Below are 21,494 nucleotides of genomic sequence, written 5' to 3'. Positions count from 1 at the left end.
ATACAAATATAAAATCCAAGGAGTTAAGCAAAAATCCTATAATTACAATTCTGAATTATGAATATAAATTTAGATTCGTGGTGTATATTAACAAAAGAAACAAAAAATCTTTCGCAAGTTTCCACTGAAAAGGCTTAAAAACAAATAACTGATTCATTAGCAAATGAGTATCTTTAGCACCAAACTGTGGTCTCTAAATACCATTTTTAAAAGGAAATGGAGCTCCTTCAGAGAAATGGCTGTTTCCAGGTCAAGGGCAGAGTAAGCCCAGAGCGGCCTGTTACAATAAATAGCAAGGAGGGACACCTGGGTAGCTCAGTCGGTTAAGCAGCTGCCTTCAGCCCGGGTCATGATCCCAGGGTCCTGGGAACGAGTCCCACATCGGACTCCTTGCTCAGCAGGGAGCCTGCTTCTCCCTCTCTCTCCCTCTGCTTGTGCTCTCTCTGTCAAATAAATAAAATCTTTAAAAATAAATAAATAAATAAATAGCAAGGAAACCATAAAGATGGCTGGGTCACCACCAAAAGACCCAGGAGCCAGTCTGAAGAGAATTCCACTGGCCAAAGCTGAGGCAATTTAAGCATCAAAAAAAAAATTTTTTAAAGGCAATGTCTGGAAACATTACAAATACGTTTAAATCCCTGAATTCACGATGATACTAAAACAAAACAAATCAAAAACCTCTGTTCACCTTTAGATGACACTAAGAACAAACCCATTCTGAAAACTGGTAAACACAGGTGAAGAATCAAGCGCTTTTTCTGCCTTTTCTATATAAACAGTACCTCAGGGTCATCAAATAGTTGAGAAAAATTCTTCACAGAAAAATTCCAGCCCCTAAGTGAATTAGGGATGTTGACATCCCTAATGAGTGAAGGGACTTAGGAAATGATCAGCAGTTGCTGCTAAACTGATCAGGGACACTGAATGAATGGATCAGACAGACAACACCAAACTCACGGACTGATCTTCATATTGATAAAAGATAGGACAACCAGACTTTATACGCCTCCTGAAGTGATACAACCAGAAGAACAAAGAACTATTCCAACTGAATCGAATTTTGACCAAGCCTCAAAAAACTACCAGTTTACACAGGGGATGGAAGAACATATTAAATGACCGCAGGGATGCAAATCCAGAAGGTGGAAAATTCTACAGGACAAATGACCCAGTTTCTTCAAAAAATTAAATGCCAAAGGGGAAAGAAAGAGGGAGAGGGCACTATGAATAAAAGGGGACTTAAAAGATACGTCAATCATTATAAAATGAGTATGTTCAGAGTAAAAAATGTAGAAAAAATATGAATAGATAATGGAGGAAGAAAGATTCACAGCTAAATATAACATGTGGGCCTTGTTTGGAACCTGATTCGAACAAGCCACCTGAAATTATGAGACATCAGGAAGAGTTAAACATTACTGGATTTTTTTTTTAAGATTTTTTATTTTTTATTTGACAGAGAGAGAGCGAGCACAAGCAGGGGGAGTGGCAGGCAGAGGGAGAGGGAGAAGCAGACTCCCCGCTGAGCAGGGAGCCCGATGGGGGGGATCCCAGGACCCCAGGATCATGACCTGAGCTGAAGGCAGACCTTAACTGTGTGAGCCACCCAGGCGCCCCTGGATATTTTATAATAAGAAGAAATTATTATTTTTAGTATGGTAATGGTGCAATTGTGTTAGGAAAAAAAAGAGAGAGAGAGAAGAGAAAAAGCGTCCCTAAAAATAGCTCCCTTGCTGAGGTTCCTCCATCAGGTGAAGAATTCCCCATGGCCCAGGAAAGGGGTGTGAGTGGCCCAGTGATGCATCCACTGCGCAGTGCTTCCCAGTATGCAGCGCTGGGAGAAGCAATGAGGCGATGTGGAGTGGCTCCCTGTCTCCCAAGGGCTCCCCGAGGAAGATGCCTGTACCTACTGGGCCTTTCCGCAGCGCCGCCTCAGATACGGCAAGCAAGGGTCAGACTGAACACTTTACCTGCTGGGCCTGGGCCTGCTGCTGCTGCTGCTGCTGGTAAAACGTGCCCGCGGGCTGCTGGGCAGGTGGCGGCTGCTGCTGGGGCGGTTGCTGCGGCGGCGGCGGCGGCGGCGGCTGCTGGAGGAAGAGTTGCGGCTGGTGCTGGGGCGTGGCCTGGGCCGCAGTGGGCAGAGCCTGGACGGCGGTGGGCGGCGTCTGCTGTGGGGTGGGTGGAGCCTGGGGCTGCTTGGGCTGAGACTGGGGTAGAGGCTGGCTGGGTTGGGGCTGGGTTTTTGGCTGGGGAACACTGGCTAAAAGACCAGGCTGATTGCTGGATCCTGTAATGAGAATAAATTCCATATAAGGGCTCAAAACTCTTCCAGATGAAAATGGCTTGCTTTCTCTTGCCAAGGAACTAAAGAGGGGGTGATAAAAGGACAGATAATCCCAAGAGCCATGTGCTTCTGTCTTTGCATCTTCTTGCTAAACTATGTGCTTCATGTTTTTCAAAACAAGGTTCAGGAACAAGGTTCAGTGCTTGCCTCCTTCAGAAAGCCCCCCTTTATTCAGCATCCCATTTAGTCAATTATTCCTTTAGTCAGCACCCGAGTACCTACATATTCAACTGGTCTTTGATGCTACTGCATTCAAATACAATCTGCACTAATGCTTTAGGACAAAAGCATTCTTTGATGTTTTACATATAAGTTACACGACCCCAATCTAGATGCCTGGCTATAAGTAGATGACCACCAAATTCACCAAAAGCAGCTTCCTGGTAGGGGAAGTGATGACTAAATTCAGTTACTTGATCATTTGGGTCCTCTAAACTAAGTCATCTCATTAGAACCGGAATACCAAAACATGGAGTGGTAACGGATAGTTTCAGAAGACAGAGCATTAAAGAAACAATGCCCCTATGTCAAAAAGAAGAGAATCTTGTTTCTTTAAAGGCCAGAGAAGAATATGAAATAAAAAGGAAGGCATGGGATGAATGGACCAAGCCACAAAATCAGGGCCAAGACTAGAAAAAATAGAGACATCAGGCATCAGTGGTCTTGGAGGCCCCCCGCAGAACCCACTGAGAAGGCTTCCCTTTTGCCAGCCACATGCCATATAATTTCAACGGGTGCTCACCTCCTGGTCCTCAGGGCAAACCATTTATTCCTTATGTGTCTCGGGATTCCATTCCTGAAGCAAAAGTAGGCTTCCCGAGACTTCTGTTAATGTCCGGGATAACAAAGAGGGTGTACCAAATTTCAAACCATCTGAGTTACTGACCTGCAGCCTGGGGTGGGGGCTGAACCGTGGCTCTCTTCCGAGGTGTCAGGGCTGGCTGGATAGGAAGGATTCCTGGGTTTGGCTGAGTCTGCCCAGCCTTAGGCCTCTGACGGGGTGCAATTGAAGTCTCTGTTGTGGGAATGGGATCTGTCAGTCTAGAAAAGGAAGAGGGGGAAACACAGATTCACATTAACGTGTGGGAGAGTGGGAAAGGGGTAGACAGAGTACTTGATGGATTGGCTTTCCCCTCCACACTCATCCAAACCTTCCAGATCTGCTTAATCGACATTTGTCAAAGGGTATTCCACAGGATGTTATGTGTTACTAGATGTTATGAAAAAAGGGTTGGTGGGAAAGAAGTTTTAACATACTAATCAAAATATATCGAGCAGATTTCTTTCCAGCGGAACTTTTCACGTGTGAATGTGCATGGAAAACTTTGAAGAGAGCCCAATACAAAAGGCAATGTTTCTCTAGCTTACCTGACCCTGGGACCATTCCACCTAACACTTCCTAGGATTTCCCAGAATATGCTTTGGGTGATGATGGAAACGAATTTGAAACAGGTGTTTTTCAGATGTAGAGGGAACTCAAACTTGGTCAGAACTAGTTGTCAAGGGGCGCCTGAGTGGCTCAGTCATTAAGTGTCTGCCTTCGCCTCAGTTTATGATCCCAAGGTCCTGGGATCGAGCCCCGTGTCGGGCTCCCTGCTCCATGGGAAGCCTTCTTCTCCCTCTCCCACTCCCCCTGCTTGTGTTCCCTCTCTCGCTGTGTCTCTCTCTGTGTCTCTGTCAAACAAATAAATAAAATCTTAAAAAAAAAAAAAAGAACTAGTTGTCAAAATGGTCTCTCTATAATTAAAAAAAAGCATATAAGTGAGTGACTCCAATAAGGCAACTAGAAGAAATAAGTAAATAATTCAAGATAAAGGATTTGGGGAATATGTTATATGTAAAATATATTCCAATTAAAAAATTTAGCTGGATTTCACCCAGAGTAAAAATCACATTGCTCAGCCTCTCTTATAATCAGGTGTGGCTATGTGTCTAAGTTCTGGCCTTACATGGGAAAGCAGACTGTTATACGGCAGTTTCCAGAAGCCTTAAGAAATAGCTAGGGTATGCCATTTGTCTCTCTTCTTTGGCTATTCCTTCATCTGTTACTTGGAACAGGAATGCTACCATTTTGGTCTGTGAGGTCATGGCTACAATCGTAGGGAAGGTAGAGTGAGAAGCTTGAAGAAGCCTGGGTGTGGGGCAGAACTGCCAAACCAATCGCTGACTACTTACCTCCAGACTTTGTTTACTTGAAAGAAAAACGTCTATCTTATATGAGCCACTGTCATTTTGGACATCACAGCCAAATCTAATCCAAATTAATATAGGAAGGACTGCTGGGTGGTCTATTTGTTCCTTGTGATAGTGTAAAAATCCAGGTGATAACTTCCATTCATCTGGAGCAGTCCAGGCAGCTGGCTGCCATCTAACTCAGAACAGAGTAGTGGTCTTTTGAAAATGCACATTAGGGAGTAAAACTGAAGTTATGGCCAAAATAAACAAGCTTCATGACTATTTCCAAAATATGTCTGGCATGGCCTCCATGAAATGCAAAATAGGAAGCAAAGCAGGCCCCATGTGCCTTCCCCATGACATATCTCCAAGGGATGTCCACTGTGGACCCTGAGGCTTTTCTCTGCAATCCTGCTAGAGGAATGCTTTTGTGTGGGGTAGAGAACTTATAACATAAAAGCTATCATATTTGGAGAGGCTATAACCTGGGGAAGGAAGGTGGGAAGGAAAACAGGACAAATGTTGGAGAAGAAGAGAAAGGTTTAAGAAATATATAGCCAATGGTGAGAAAGTCGAACAGACGTCTATAGAAACCAAATGCTAAGAACCTCCACACTGGATGGATTTCTTTCTCTCTTTCTCTCTCTCTCTTTTTTTTAAAGATTATTTATTTGAGAGAGAGACACAGAGAGCAGGAGGAGGGGCAGAGAGAGAGAATCTCAAGCAGACTCTGCACTGAGGACGGAGCCCAACACAGGGCTCGATCCCTGACCCTCAGATCATGACCTGAGCCAAAATCAAGAGTTGGATGCTCCACCAACTGAGCCACCCAGGAGCCCTTGGATGGATCTCTTTTAAGGGTAACATCTTAGAGATAAAGGGATTTGGAGTCAAAGAAAACTATATTTGAGCCTGGTTCCTCACTAACTGTGTGATAATAGGTATGTCATTTTACCTCTTCTTGCTTTGGGTCATTTCTGTATGAAATGGAGAAAATAATGCATCATGAAGCAGATGTGAACATCAAATGCATCAATGACTGTGAAACCATTTTCATAAACTGTAGAGTGCTCAAAATGTTAGTTTGTATGGCCCTCAATATGCTGTGAAAAAATACAGACCTTGAAGCCAGGAAGTCTGGCTCTAAGTTGTCGCATCTATGTGCTTGTGGGCAAATCACTTAATGCACAGAATAGAGTATGGATGCTGGAATTCAGGGTTTTTTACTAACCACATATTGATTGATTACCTTGGGCCACTTACAACTCTGAGTCTGTTTCCTCATCTGTAAAATGAGAACAACAACAATGGCTCATAGATTTATTTCAAGAAAAACAAAGTCATCTTATTTACAGAAAGAACCTCGTATGGTATCTGGTATACATGATGCCTCAACGAAGAGTGGTTACTTTAAAAACAGAGTTAGAAAGAGAAACTTACCTCTCGGGATTGGGGAGCAAATATGGTAACGCAAATGAAATCACTGTAAATTATAAACAGGACACCTTAGGCCCAAATCTCTTGGCTGTAAGGTCTGTGTATTCTTGCAGCATTATGGATCCATACAAACCAACAGCGTGGGCACTCTACAGTTTATAGAACAGTTTCACAGTCACCGATGTTCACAACTGCCTTATGATACAGGTATGATTTTCTTCATTTGACACAACACAGCACCACTTGGAATGGTACCTGTTATTGTCATTGTTATAAATGCGGGGGCTTTGTGGGAATGGATCCTTGCTTAGCCTCAGTACCTACTATATTTGGGTCTAGAGCAATATGGGCATAAACCCAAATACTCAGCTAATGAACTCAGCCCCAAAAGCAATTTCCAGAGGTGAGCATGGCAGACTTAGGTAAGAAACGGACTACAAAGTAACACCATGTATATAGTTTGCTAAGTCTGTGAAAAACAAAAGTCTCCTTTAACTTTTAGAGCCGCATCAGCATTTACATTTATTCCAGAAACATTTAAGAATGTTTAAAAATGGGGCGCCTGGGTGGCTCAGTTGGTTAAGCGACTGCCTTCGGCTCAGGTCATGATCCTGGAGTCCCGGGATCGAGTCCCGCATCGGGCTCCCTGCTCGGCAGGGAGTCTGCTTCTCCCTCTGACCCTCCTCCCTCTCATGCTCTCTGTCTCTCATTCTCTCTGTCTCAAATAAATAAATAAAATCTTAAAAAAAAAAAAAAAAAAAAGAATGTTTAGAAATGTAGAAATTATTTTACCACTCTATTAAAATTCACATAACCCCATCTAGGGTACTTTGTTGATAGCTGGCGGCTAACGTTTCCTCGCCATGGGAACATGGGAGAAAAAGGAGGTATAAACATCTCTTCGACTACCCTCAGAATCTGCCACTTGGAAGCACGGCAGCCATGAGGCTGTGCCCCACAGACCTGCGACTGGCGAGGGGTGCAAACACCACGTGCCCCAGGGGCTGTGCTCCTGAAATCCACTGCCATGCTCCTTCTGAGGCCATGCTTCCCACAGGCTGCTCTCAGCCTTTTACCCCCGCCACAGGGCGATTAAAGTCGGCCTGTTCCCGGGACACGGGAGCTGCTCTGGTAGCTGACTTTGGCTTGAGGATTCCCTGACACCTTTGGTGAACCTTCTTCCTTCAACTGTGTGGCAGTTTCTAGTCACTTCCACTCACTCTTCCTTCCTCACTCTGGGTTAGACTTACATCACCTTCTGATGGTTCTTCCAGCCTTCCCTGGCTATCTCCCTATTTTCTCTCACAGTCAAATAAAATCCTAGTTTCTTCAATCCTCTCTTGGCATCTGCTTCGGGGAAGACCCCATGTTCCATGGAATGTGATTAGCTAAGATCCACAAGCTCTTTTGCTGTTCATGGAGTCTGCGCCTTGACTGGCACTCTCCTGAGGTGGTCAGGGTCACAGACAGTGAGAAGGAATGGGAGGTGAAGGACTAGGGTGGTGAACCAGGCTACAGGAAGACCAGGACACCTGTTTAGGACATTCTTTTTAGCAATATTTAAAGTTGTCTGTTGCCTCTTCTCTGAATGCCCCTGCGCTTCTCCCCAAGCAAAAGAAACAGCTGTGGAGCTCTTCATTCTCTTTCAGATGTAGATTGCTGTGTTTCATTATATTCCTCCCTGCACTCCCTGGAAGAGACAGAGCTTGCTCTCCCGCTCTGTGCAGCCTCTGGCCACGGGAACCTAACAACCACCAGGGACCTTCTACCACTACGGCCACTGGCGTGGGACCTGCGCACACTCGGGCAGTTCTTACCTGGCCTTTGGCTGGGTCTTTTTTGCAGCTGCCTCACTGGCTTTCACTGGCTCAGGAAGCTTTGCAGGAATGGGAGAGTTCTATAGAATTGAAAGGAAACCAAAAAAGGACATTGCAGATTGCTTTGTAAAAGTAATACCAGCATGACTGGGCTGATAGAAATACGTGTTGGGATCTCCCGGTGTGGCTTCCAGGCCCTGATGTCTACTAGAGGGAAGGGAAGTCAACCAAAGGTAGATCCCACCAGTCTCGGCCCCCCTCAGGAAGGTAGCATATCAGAGAAGAGGACAGAGCAGGCTGCATCCCATGCGCTCCTCCCCCGAGGCTCCCAACCTTCTGGACCCTTCACTTCCTACCACACAGCTTAGAGGTGGTGTTAAGAATGGAATGGGAGAGATGTCTGTAACCTGTATTACTATTTAAACTATCAGCTAAACCTTACAGAAGTCAGCACTGACTAGCAGCATGCCCAGCCGGGATTCATTCTGTCTTCTATCTTGAACACTGGGAAAAAACCATAGCCACGAACCATTTGGTTGCGGCGCCGGGGCCTCTCCAGTGTATGAGGCACCCCTAGACCCATGAGGCCAGTAGAACTCCTCCCACCTGGATTCTGCACGGGCCACCTGACACCAGCTCCGGCTCCGGAGGGAGCACTCCCGTCCCCAACCACAAGACAACTGCTTAGCATTGCTGAGTGAGTACCAAACGGCTTGAGACTTGTGAGCCTGACTTTGTAAAAACTAGTTACCAATCTGAATGCTTCCAATTATATTTCAGGTTACTTAACTTTATGAATGGGAAAGTGGGGCAGCAAAAGAAAAACATGGTCATGCTAGGTTCCTGTACAAGATTCCTCATTTTAATCTGGAAAGCTGACAAATGGAATACTAGTAATAGTTTTACTAGTAACAGTAAATATTTAGGCTTTTAGGATGGACCTCCCATTTCCTTCATGTTTCCAGGTGGGGAGAATTTTTGCTAGGATATCTCTCCTTGCTTCTCTTCCTCTCTCCAAGCATTCCTCTCCCAAGGGAGAAGCGTAACTTACTTGACTGACAGGACTGGGAGAAAAAAGTGAGCTCGCCTGGCTGACCTCTCCTTTAAGGGAAAGCCTGTCTCTACAGAATCAGGTGCTCCCTGCTCAGTCATGTGGATCTAATGTTAGGGAGCCTGACTGGTCAAGCTACATTCTCTGATTCAACCTTATTAGTAATACAGCCAATATTCTGAGTTCCATCTGAATGATTCCCACATCTGATTCCAAATGTAGGAGTGAAAGAGGAGTGTTATTTATCAATACCCTCAAGCTCCAACAGTGACATCAAAGTTCACTATTGGGAAAACTGGAAGACAATTTCAGATTGGAACTTATTTATTATGGCATCCATTAGTAAAATATTCAAGGGAGCTGGATCACACATGAAAAATATGCTAAGACTGTAAAAAGGTGTGAAGTTTGAAAACTGTTGAGTGCAGAGCTTAGGATTACTAAATGTAGAAAACATTCCTATGGCCTGATGTGTGTAAGGAGGGTAGCGGAAAAGGAGTGTGAGTTATAGATGGCGGAGAGTAGAAGCAGAATCAAGAAAGCTCTGCTGCAATAAAGGAGAAAAGGGACAAGGGGCTTATGTTCCAGTAGGTATGGGGACAAATTCAGAGACCTGCCTCAGGAAGGCAGCCTGCCTTACCACCGCTAGGTAAATACAACAGGCTCATAGCTCTTAGTGAACTGTGGAAGTTAACAAGATAGTAGGTTGGTCAATCTTCACCCAAAGTGCTCAACTCAATCCCTAGGGATTTTTTGGGGGGTGTAATTGCCTTAGTTTAATAATTAAATTCTATGGGAAAATTGGATTCTCTTTATAGTAGTTGCTTCACAGTTAGCTTTGCTTGAATGCCCCCTACCACACAAAACAAGGGACATCTATATTCATTAAACAGCTGGTTCACGCCCCAGGAATTTTAAATGACAATTTGATAATGTTTACTTCCCCTAAAAAGCACCTTTCACATACCTGTACATTAGGAATTGGGCATTCTTTCTTGAGTAGTTTAAATGAGAAGTAGGACACCTGGTAAATATCCGGCCTTTTATCAGGGTCTGGTTCCAACATATACCCTAAGACAAACATATGTGAACATATTTAATAATACCCTAATACTTATTACATTAGCTAGGAAACATAATTTCTGTTACCAAATGTGTTTTTTTTTTTCATTTTTATTTCTCATAAAATTCAAACAGTGTAATTAGCTCTTTTCCTCCCCTCTCAGAAATGGAAGCTCTAACTTCCCTAAAATTTTTTAATATGTACAAGAAAGTAACAAAGTTTCTGAACTGTAACAAAGATATCTGAAGTTCACATTCTGTGGCTTGTACAACAGGGACTCAAGCAATCTCTCATTATTAAAGTTACCACCTTTATATTCTGGTACCTAGGAAGTTACAGGCTTCTGGCTTCCTTATCTTGCTAAACAAATGATTATCCTTGAGACTTATAATCAAAACCTTTTTTTTTTCCACTTTCTTTCTTTTTTTTTTTCTTTATTAATCTCTACCCCCAACATGGGGCTAGAACTCATGACCCTGAGGATCAATAGGCACATATACACCGACTGAGCCAGCCAAACACCCCTCAAAACTCAAATTTTAAGAACTGACTTATTATTCCTTTGTTGGAGATATTAGCTGGTTTCCATTCTAAAAGAAATTACAAAATGATAAATACATCTTTACTTTCACATAATCTATAGAACACTTATTTATTTCCAGATTCTTGACACCTCTGCCCTTTCCAAAGCTGGAAAAATCCCCAGGAAAAACATCTTTGTGAAGACACACAAACATACACATGCATACATACAAACAACAACGCAAGGCCTTACTGTTTAAGGAACCAAATGAATGGTCTGAACACTAAGTGTAGGAAAGACTGATGAGGCTACAGTCTTGTGAAGGCCTTGCAGAAGGTTTGGGGCGCCTGAGTGGCTCAGTTGGTTGAGCCTCCGACTCTTGATTTCCCCTCAGGTCATGATTTCAGGGCTGCGAGATCGAGCCCTGCATCAGACTCCTTGCTCAGCAGGGGCTCTGCTTGAGATTCTCTCTCCTTCTCCCTCTGCCTTCCCACCTCCCCCTCCCTGCCCAGCTCAAATAAATTAATTAACAAAAAAAAAAAAGAAGCAGGGTTTGGGTTGGTCCTTGAAGGCAAGAAAGAATTTAGTCAGTCAGGGGAAAGAGGAGAAAAAGATATTCTTGGTGGCGGAATAGTCTGGGCAAAAATGCACTTGGGCGAAAGGCAAGGGAAGGCCCTGTTGTGAGGAAATGCAGGTGCCAGAGGACAGAGCAGAGGTTTCCTTGTCGGAGAACACAGGGAAATAAGGCTGGGTGGGTGAGGTGGAACCAGAGTATGAAGGGTCTTAAATGCCATCTAAGAAGCTGGGCCCTACTGTGGGACCACAGGCAAACCAGGAAGTTTACCACAGGGACCTGACAGGGTGGCGCTGTGTAAGACCGATCTCACGGTGAGGCGGGGCTGGGCTGGGCTGACTGAAGGAGGAGAGGCTGGTGGCCACTCCACCCCTACAGGCACGCACCAGCTGAATGTGTATATACTATGGTGACAGTGATGAGAACAAGAGAATGTGGTGGAGACAGGAGAGACTCCAAAGAAAGAGCACTGCTTAGAAAATGCCTGACTTTACTTTCTCTTGCGAGCCAGATCCAAAGAAAACCTTAAATTTCCATTATCCCGGTGTGAATGTTGACACCACTAATAGAAACCGAAAAAAGAGGGGAACTGTGTATTGGGAATAATTGGGCAAGGACAATAAATTTAATTTTAGATCTGTGACTCTAGGGTGACTGTGGGATCTTCAAGTAGTTTGTAAAGAAATAGGTCAGAGTTTGGGAAAGATGTCAGTGTCACAGAAATTCATAAAGAGTTGTTTGTTTTTCCTAATATGAATTTGCTGTACAAATGTTAAAAAGAAAATGTATTACCAAAAAATCCTACCATTCTAGCACCAGATCTGGCCATTTCCTATATATCCTTCCAATCTCACTTATATAGCTGCAGTTCTAGAACAGATATACAGTAGTCCTCCTTATCCAGGGGGGACACGTTCCAAGACCCCCAGTAGATGCCTGAAACCGCAGATAGTACTGAATCCGATATATACTGTTTTCTCCTATACATACATACCTATGATAAAGCTCAATTTATAAATTAGGTATGGTATGAGATTAACTAACAATAATAATAAAACGGAGCAATTATAACAATATGCTACAATAAAAGTTATGTGAATGTGGTCTCTCTCTCTCAAAACATCTCATTATACTGTCCTCACCCTTTTTGTGATGATGCGAAAGCATAAAATGCCTATGTGATGAGATGTTGTGAGGGAATGACACAGGCATGGTGACATAACGTTAGGCTACTACTGACCTTCTGACTATACATCAGAAGTAGGATTGTCTGCTTCCCACTGCGGTCAACTGTGGGTAACTAAAACCGCAGAAAGCAAACCCACGGATAAGGAGGGACTACTCTAATGCTTTACCTCTGAAAACAATCCAGCAACCATTAAAGGCCATACTCCCATTTCTTTTAATACCACCACCCCCCCTTTTTGGCTCATAAACAGAAGAAGTGGATTGATAAAATTGGCCCAGTGGAATCTAAAAGCTATAACGATGTTACCTTGGGTAAGTTACATATATTTTCTCAGCTTCAGCTTCCTCATTTGTATCATGGGGATAATTATATTTACTATATAAGATTTTAAGAATTAAATAAGGTACAAGTAGGCCCTCAACAAATGTCAGATGCTCCACCCATATCTGCTTCTATTTTTTTCAATGCAACCCCAACCAGGACCCAAAAAACTATCCCAGGACTTATAACCCATAATGGTTAAAATTTAGATGCTAAATCCCTTGACCAATGTGAAAAGATGATAAAATATCTCTGTTTCACATTTTGGTACAAGGGCTTGTGCAAAGATTATTGGTTCTACCATCTGGTTAATGAACTGACACATATGCTTGCTAGGATGCTGCAAAAGAGTGGGGAATCTTAAAAAACATTTTAAACCAAGCACTGAGTTTAAATGCTTGTTATCAAAATCCAGTGATTAACCTAAAGAGAGAAAAAACCTTGTTCCACAGAGTTATACAGTCTTAATTATGTATTCACTCCAGCCAACGCATGGCAATCATTTCAATTTGAGTTGCTTCCAGTTTTGCAAAGATGAATTTTTTATCACTTGATAGGAGTCAGCTGGACTCTTTCATACTGCTTGCAACAGAACAGAGCAGTACTGTTCAAAGCACAGTTAGGATTTCTGCTCAAGTGCAAAAGAGCTTAGATTTCTAGCAAAAAGGCCTACGACTCTAACTAGACACCGTTACTCATCTTTGAGTGACCAACCATTACCAGTTGACTTATCTTTGCATCCAACCCATCACTCCTGTGATCCAGTCCCTCTGTCCCCCAATTCATTCCTGGAGATTAGAGATAAAAATATGAAACTAGAAACTTGAAATACTTACTAATTAGGCAGTGCATGTCTTGGGAATATCGAGAGTTATCAGGAATTGTGAAGTTTCCATCACAAATTGCCACCTGACTCTCTCCAAATGGCAAGGTGAAGTAGCATAATTTATACAACAAACATCCAAGAGCCTAAAAAAATAAAGCAGATTGCTACGAGTGGTTTATTTACCGTAACTGCCAATGGGTCTGAGAGATATTGGCATCATCCACATTTATGAGCAGATATAAAAACTCTGTACTATTAACCTATTAGAAACTTGAATTTAGAACTCAACACCACTATTTAGCTGCTGACATACATTATTTCTACCATCATTACCAAATTGTGCTCCAATAAGGAACAAGCATTTCAGCTATTTTATTCTTAAGAACTCGTAACGCATGTATGAAAACCACCTAAATAATGGGCAGGTCACCTGAATAATTTTCACAGAACTCTAAAGTCATTTCCTTTGACATGCTTCACGAGGCAGTGGCTGGTCACGTGGAGTGAAGAATAACCCTGAGGGTTAGGTAGACAGTGACATGGTACAGTGGCCACTCTCACTATGGCACTTTCTGCATTAAACTTGGGAATTTACAGTCAAGACTGCTGGTATCTGAGGTGCGGATAGCTTAGTTGACACCTACCCAAATGTCTGCCTTCGTAGTGATGATTTTGCCACTGTACAGGTTGACCATTTCTGGTGCTCGATAGGACAGCGTTGTGTATCTACAATCAAGAGATTTGTTTTTTGTTAAATATGTCAAAGCTATAATTAAAAACCAGAGGTAGCAGAAATACTTTTTAAATACATATATATTAAATTTAAAAAGTCTAGTTCCCTGGGAGTAATCCGCAGAAGAGAGTATGAAATATTAGTGCAGATAAAATGGAAAGCTATCCTTGGTACACACCCACGGCCCTCTAGAAGCAGTCCTTCCATCTGAGGGCACGTGGAGACCCAGACACTGAGGCACTTCAATCAACACCAAAAGCAACTTTTCTTGGGTCCTCCAATGATAAAATCTTCTGCAAATCCTTGTTGTCTGATAGTATATTTACACTATATTTTCTGATTTGTTCTTAAAAACAGTAATTCCCTTAAATGTGGCTCAACTCAGATATGTAATACTAGCTGATACCCTGGAGGAGGGCAGAAAGTGGGCCCTGGCTGGGGTGGGAGGTGGCTGGCTGGTCTCTGCTGCTGGAAGAGGGATGAAGCAACAGTCTTCCTCTTATCTCTGGCTCAAGGAAAGATGGTATAAGCTCAGCTTCAAAGTGAGTGTCTTGATGTTACCAAGCATGTGACCTATGCTGCTCAAGCCTCTAAAGCCCAGAGGGCACTATGGTTTAGCTGTCCACCAGCACCGTGGACCAGAAGTCTTTCCGCCCCAGCTTGGCTGCCAGGGGTGATGCAGGAAAGGAGACTGAGGTTCAGGATAGAGATATGCATACCAGACTGCTGGTTTATTAGTAGTATCAGTGAGTGTTGTTGCCTGTGAAAAATCCAGCACTCTGGACAAGAGGGGAAAAATGGGTCAGGTTCTTACTGGAGCCAGAAATCTAAAGAGGCTTTTTCTCATCGAAGTCAGCGAGTCAGTATCTGTAGAGACTTCATAGCCCTACTTACCATTAATTCCACTAGATTGGTGAGCTCCTTATGAGCAAGAAGGAGTACACAGCAATGTAGGGTTCAGTGAAAAGCACATCCAGCTGACTGATAATGTCACAGATGCTGTGATTACACTTAAAAACATCACCGTCCCTCTACAGTCTGTGCACCCTTCAGCTTTTTAAGGGCTATGTGACGTAAGTCAAAATATCTATGTACAGTGATCACTGGACCATTGATAAAATGCTATATGATTCCTTCATTTTACTCTACTGATCAATGCTTGTGGACCCCTTCCACATTCTCCACTTGAAATCAAACAACCCAACTGCCAACATGATGTTCTGTGACAAGAGGCACCATGACTAGCACCATGGTCTTCCCACCCTGACCTTCTCATCCATAAGCTGAAAGTACGGTTGCTGATCTGGTCATGGACAAAACTCCAAGAAAGGAGGAAATGCTTACTTCTTAATCTCATCTTCTACTGCATTGACTCCCTCAGTTTGTGGATTCTGAAATTTGTTGGTGGCGCTTCCAAAGTCACACAGGACGTAGTGGCCTCGGTCATGCAAGAGGATATTTTCAACCTGAAAAACATTCCCCAACCACCCATTCCAAGATATTATTTAGTAATGCATATGAAAATTTCGTTCATAGTTATATAACTATTTTATTGCTGATAATCCCATTAATATGCACAGGAAAGTTATTCCCCTCCAAGTATCTCAACAGGGGTCATCCCAAGTGAAGAAAAAGCAAAGCACAGTAACAGGGTGAAATGAGAGTAGAGGGGGCAAATAGAGGAATTCCACAATGGGAAGCAAGAGTCCCATTTTCCTAGATTTCCAGCCACATTTCTCACCTCTGCAGAAACAGTCCTAATACTTTCAAGCCTCTGTATCTTTTCTCATGTTCTTCTTTCAGTCTAGAATGTTCTCTGTGACCCCCAACTCCTTATCCAACTATCAATATCCCATTCATCTGTCAAAATCCAGTTCAAATGGCACCTCTTCTTTGAAGCCTTCCTCAAGGGCCCACCGAGGCAAATGTCACTCCCTCCCACAAGGCCTGTGGGCAAATGTGCAGTTTTCCTATTAAAGTATTATCTTTTTATAGATGAATTCTTTGGACAGTGAGTTAGCAGTTACAGGTAGAAGAGGGCTTACAAATACCAGAACCTACAGAAATCTCTGGTATCAAAGGACTACGCCAATGAAAGAATAACTCCAAAACGGTGGGCACTTCTGCACTCAAGATGTAGTAAGTAATTGTTGGTATAGGTGAACTGAGCTGACTGGTGTGTTGGGGACAGACCTGGCTACACGTGGGCAGTAAAATGGCAGCCAGAAAATCTTGTTAGGCCAGTAAGCCTGTAGTCTCCATTGTCTTTTTTTTTTTTTTTAAAGATTTTATTTTTATTTATTTGAGACAGAGAGAATGAGAGACAGAGAACATGAGAGGGAGGAGGGTCAGAGGGAGAAGCAGACTCCCCGCTGAGCAGGGAGCCCGATGTGGGACTCGATCCCGGGACTCCAGGATCATGACCTGAGCCGAAGGCAGTCGCTTAACCAACTGAGCCACCCAGGCGCCCTCTCCATTGTCTTTTGTCGTCAGTCTTCCAAAGACTGATCATCTTTGGAAAACAAAGGCAAGAGTAGACTATAAGCTCCTTCAACACAAGCACCATCTCTTAATCCTATTTGTAGTCTTCTCTACCAGGGCCTAATATAGTGGTTGCTACAGAAAATATTTGTTGAATGGAATAAGTTAAAAAACAGAAACACACTTAACACTGTGTTTGTGTGTGTGTCCATCTGTCAGAAGCGAGATAGGAGCCACCAAATGCCCAGGCCCTACTACTACTACTGATTCCAAAAAAAAAAAAAAAAATCTGGTCAGTTGTGAAAGTCCCTTGTTCCTATACTTGTTTCTACACTTGCTTTAGTTCTTCTGAAAATTATATTATATATTACAAAAATGTTTATTGTATAGTCTGTATCAGCTAAATCTAATACCTAAAGCCTTTGCTGCAAACTGATTCTTTCGTTTATTGTTTCTTACTCCTACTGAGTCTCACACATGGTGTTGTTATCAGGGGTTTTGTTATTATTGCTGTTAACTCATGTTCCTTGGAATTCATCTGTGGGAAGCCTTTGAGGCCTGAGTTTAAAATCTATTTTTCTTCCAGAGAGGATACGCTTTTGCACCTGGGGCACTATTAACCTATAATCACTTTAATCTAGAATTTTGACCTTGGGATTTTTAAGCACATAGGCAGGGTGAACTATGGCTATCAACTCGAGTGGATATGTTCTTATTCCCCAGAGACAAGGCTGAGGCAAGCAAATATTTCTACTATCTACAGCTTTCTATAAAGCTCGTCAGTTTAACCTATTTACACAGTCAAGCTATCCTGAACATATGCTCACTTGAGGAATCTAAAGTAATTCCAACAAAGCAATACTAATATTTCCAATCTAATTTAGAGGTTATAGACAGATCAGCTACTATTTACTGAGCTTTTACTATTATGAGTAAGTATTACTGTACTCAGCACTTTACATGGATTACCCTCATAATAATATAATAATATCCCTGTTTTACAGATGCAGAGGGTGAGGCTCACAGTGATGAAGCTGGGAAGTAAACCTAGGCAATTTAACTCTAGAGAAAGACAGGTAATAAATTACCTTTCTGCCGGGGCAGGAAGCAAATTAGAAGCAGAGCATTACTCAAGGTCCCCTGCCATAATATCCTCCAACCGTGGTGTGATGAGTATGCCCAGCGTACTGGATGCAAGCTTAAGGGCAGGGCTGCCTTAGTCCTTTATGTTCAGAAATGCCCCATAGTAGGAATCTAGTCGATGCGGAACCAGGTGTCTAATTACTAGCCAGGCTGCTTTGCTCAGTGTCTCTTAAGCACTCCCTGCATCACCTGCTTCGTCCTTTTATTCAGTTGCTCCACTTGTCAAATCTTAGCCATTCTACTAGGCCTCGCTCGCGTCATAAATCCTCAGTAAAATCTTCCACGGCCACCCTATAAAATCTGTAGAACTTACCGTCCGTGAGGGGCTGGCCAAGTAAGACCTTCAGACCAAAGCAAGCCATGCCCTTTCGTCACTTACCCTCTAGTCTACGGCTCCTGCTTTTGAGCTCCGATGGCAGAGCCAAGCCCTTGTGACAGGGACTATATGGCTGACACGCCTAAAATATTTACTGTCTGGTCCTTTGCAGAAAAGTCCGTCAGCCTCTGGTCTATAATTATACTACGCCCGTGCGTGTCCTGCAATAGCCAGTCCGGTATTTCACACGACACGTACCCCTCGATCCCTTATCCAGTGTCAGCAGCAATCATCCTCCCCGGCCTCATGTGAAACCATGTGTCACCTACTGTACATGCATAGCCCCTTCCCCAATTAGTGTCTATACCTCCGACGCTAGAATGTATAATCTAAAAAACTGAAAAGTTAATTCACTTCAAAACACAAACAAGGTAGTTCCAGGGACCAAAATCACTGGGTTGGGGGGAGGAGGCAAACCAAGTAGACAAAGACTGAATAATGATGAGGCACATAAGGGTTTCTGTTTTGTTTTTATCCCCCCGCACCTTAAAAACTAGGTTTGTATTTCTGGTCAGTTTCAGAGTGGCAGAACTCAGCAGATACTCAGTTGATACTCTATCAGCCTGGTCCCCATCTCAGCTTACCTCCTTCCCATAAAGATAACATTGTACAAAACTGTATTTGCAGGAAAAAAAAATAGTTAAAAATGAAGGGTGTGTACAAAAGTGGACACAAAGCCAGAACTATCAATATAGGGGAAAGCCTTATCAATATCAAAGAAATGCTAATGCAGGTAAGAACCAGAAGCCCTGCTCCGGCAGCTCTGTGAGTTTGCTGGGAGAGTCACAAGGTTGTGAAGGTGAACTCGCTTGGCAGGGGCCACCCCAGCAGCTGCCGCACCCTCTGCGCCTTCTCAGTCTGACCCGGTGACTTGGGACACCTGTGGAAACCTCCAAGATCAAGCTGGCCGCTGCCCTTTGTCACCACCGCCACCACCATCAACAACACACTTGACACGGGGCCTGGCATGCGACAACCACACTGGACTTGGAGGTCACAGGACCTCAGGGGCTATTCACATGTCTGACCTCGGAGAAACCTTTAAAGCTCTTCGGTCTTGTTTCTCTTCTGCAAAGTAAAGCTAATAGTATTTCTATCACTGCTGTTATGAAGCAAGTAAGAGAATGTATGTGAAAGCAAACTATAAATCTCCCTATATAAACCTAAGAAGTTATGACCATTCATTTAATAGAGAAACACCCACATTCGAACTCCTACTATATGCCAAAGAGGTTCTGGGGATAAGGCTGTGAACAAATCAAGGTTCATCTGCTCACGGAGCTAAGTCCAGTGGAAGAGAATAAGAAAGTAGGTGTAAATGCCGGGTGGTGATATATGTTATGGGAAAAAAACCCAACAAGTTAAACACATGTGAAGTGAAGAGGGACGCTATTGCAAATAGCACAGTTGGAAAGGTCACTGTGATGAGGTGAGCAGAGACCCAAATGGAGGGAGCAGGCGTGGACCACCTGGGGGAGGAGGTGGCTCTCACAGGACAGGCAGCAGGAGGGCACTGAGATGGCAGCAGGCTTGAGGCATCTGAGACAGAGAGGCCACCACGGCTGGGACAGCACTGTGCTGGCCTGGTGCTGCAAAGGACACTGAAGACACAGGGGCTGGACATTCTCTGGACTAGTGCCCTTATGAATGCGGAGACCAGATTGGGTGGCTTAGTCGGTTGGGCGTCTGCCTTCGGCTCAGGTCATGATCTCAGGGTCCTGGGACTGAGCCCCGCATCGGGCTCCCTGCTCAGCGGGAGTCTGCTTCTCCCTCTCCCTCTGCCCCTCTCTCTGCTCAAGCTCTCTGTCTCTCAAAAAACAAAACAAAACAAAACAAAAAACCAAATGAATCCTTAAAAAAAAAAAATGGTATCAGCAACTAACAGCACTCACTATGAGCCAGATGCTGCCCCCTGTACTTTTACCGACAGTAGTTCATGAAATTCTTACAAAGCCTTATTGCCCCCACTTAAGAGATGAGAAAACAGTCCAGTTACCTAATGTGCCTGAGGTCACAAGGCTGGTAGGGCAGGATGTGGGCTTGGGCTGCTTGACCGCTGAGGCTACCCCCTCCCCACGGCACTGATGGGCATTATGCAGTTACTGCGGAATGTGGGCAGCTCAGACGGGGGACCGCGAAGGGAGCAGGAAAGAGGACCAGAGCAGCTGACAGATGGCAGACTGGGGAAGGTCCCCTTGGGAGCCACTCAGCAGCAGATGAAAAGAGTATTTGAGGAAGGTTAGCCAGTGACAGAGGAGAAGGAGGAAAGCGAGAGCAGGTGCAATCGTCCAGGGGGAAGGTGACTAAGGTCAGGGCTAGAGTAGGGCCCAGAGGGATTAAGTGAGACTAGGAAGGTAGAGAACCAACTGGACCTTCATACATCATCTTCTGGAAGCTCCAGAGAATTTGCAGGGTGACTTTGTTTTTGGCAAAGTCCTTTAGGATATTACCCCTGCTTACAATCCTACAGTCTTCCAGCTCTTTGAGGGTTTAATGCTGCTGACCTTACTTCTCAACCTACTGGCTTAAGAGGGTTATTAAAGTCGTCACTCCCAAACTCTGCTCATAGCTTTAGCTAAAAGGTCTGGAAAGCCACCTCCTACTGACCCTTCATCTTGACATTATTCCAAACAGAGATGGCATTCGGGCATTTCAGTCACAGAATTTATTACTACTAGAAATTCTGAGGATAAGGTAAATGAAGGTTTTCAAACTTACAATTCTAAAAACGGGACAAGAATCTTCATCCTATTGTACTTTGTGAAATCAAAATCTCTTTTCTGACAAAAGAGGAGACATTCATGACTTTTTCAATCTGAATGCAGTTATTAAATCTTAACCCTTCCTTCCCCTTTCTTAAGTACCTGAACAAACAGCACAGTGTAAGAGAGCAAAACCAACCAAACAAAAACCAAAATGGAAGTAAAAAACTGTGGCCTTTGCTCTGGTTTGATCACAGAATTAGCTGTGCAGGTCACAGCCTTTCTGGGCAGAGGTTTCCTCACTGGTAAAAGGAGAGGGCTGGCTCAGGTGACCTTCCCAGCTCTATGACCCCATGATCTGCAATGATCTCTTTCTTTCCTCAGAGAGATAAAAATGAAAACAAAACAAAACAGGGAAGTGATGAAAATGTTAAAATAATGTATTAGAGGAAAGACCTCCAATGAAGAACAGAACTTCTGTCCTGGTTATTTTTAGAACATAAGCTGCTTAAAGACAGGGACTGCTTTCAACTTATTTCCTACACAGTATTTGAAAGAAAGACGGCACACGTGGTGGGCAGGGCAAGAGGGGGCTTCCCTCAGTTCTGCATGTGAACAATGGACCCCCACGCAGGGCGGCACTGGCTCCACAAGGGGATCCACAGCTGGCCTGGCCTGCCACATCTTTCATGTCCTACTGACTTTTATTCACGGTGGTGCCACCTCACCAGATGTA

General features: G+C 43.7%; 1 protein-coding gene across 27 annotated transcripts in view; it reads right to left on the bottom strand.

Annotated features, from left to right (window-relative positions):
• AAK1 (AP2 associated kinase 1) overlaps positions 1-21,494 on the bottom strand; it is a 171,557-nt gene that overhangs the window by 48,455 nt on the left and 101,608 nt on the right. For all 27 annotated transcript variants that reach the window (XM_064572392.1, XM_054509831.2, XM_054509833.2 and 24 more), the window contains exons 6-12: positions 15,401-15,522; positions 13,968-14,049; positions 13,334-13,466; positions 9,795-9,898; positions 7,777-7,856; positions 3,234-3,388; positions 1,974-2,290 (exon numbers count right to left, since the gene is read on the bottom strand). In XM_064572392.1, coding sequence (XP_064428462.1) covers positions 1,974-2,290; positions 3,234-3,388; positions 7,777-7,856; positions 9,795-9,898; positions 13,334-13,466; positions 13,968-14,049; positions 15,401-15,522 — 993 coding nt within the window. The remainder of the gene's footprint in view (positions 1-1,973; positions 2,291-3,233; positions 3,389-7,776; positions 7,857-9,794; positions 9,899-13,333; positions 13,467-13,967; positions 14,050-15,400; positions 15,523-21,494) is intronic.

This window comes from Mirounga angustirostris, unplaced genomic scaffold (genome assembly GCF_029215605.1).
Source record: "Mirounga angustirostris isolate CCGP_5_RB_7025 unplaced genomic scaffold, mMirAng1.0.hap1 SCAF_10, whole genome shotgun sequence".
Classification (NCBI taxonomy): Eukaryota; Metazoa; Chordata; class Mammalia; order Carnivora; family Phocidae; genus Mirounga; species Mirounga angustirostris.
The sequence above is the reverse complement of the archived record's forward strand: the minus strand, read 5'-3'. Positions and strand labels throughout refer to the sequence as shown.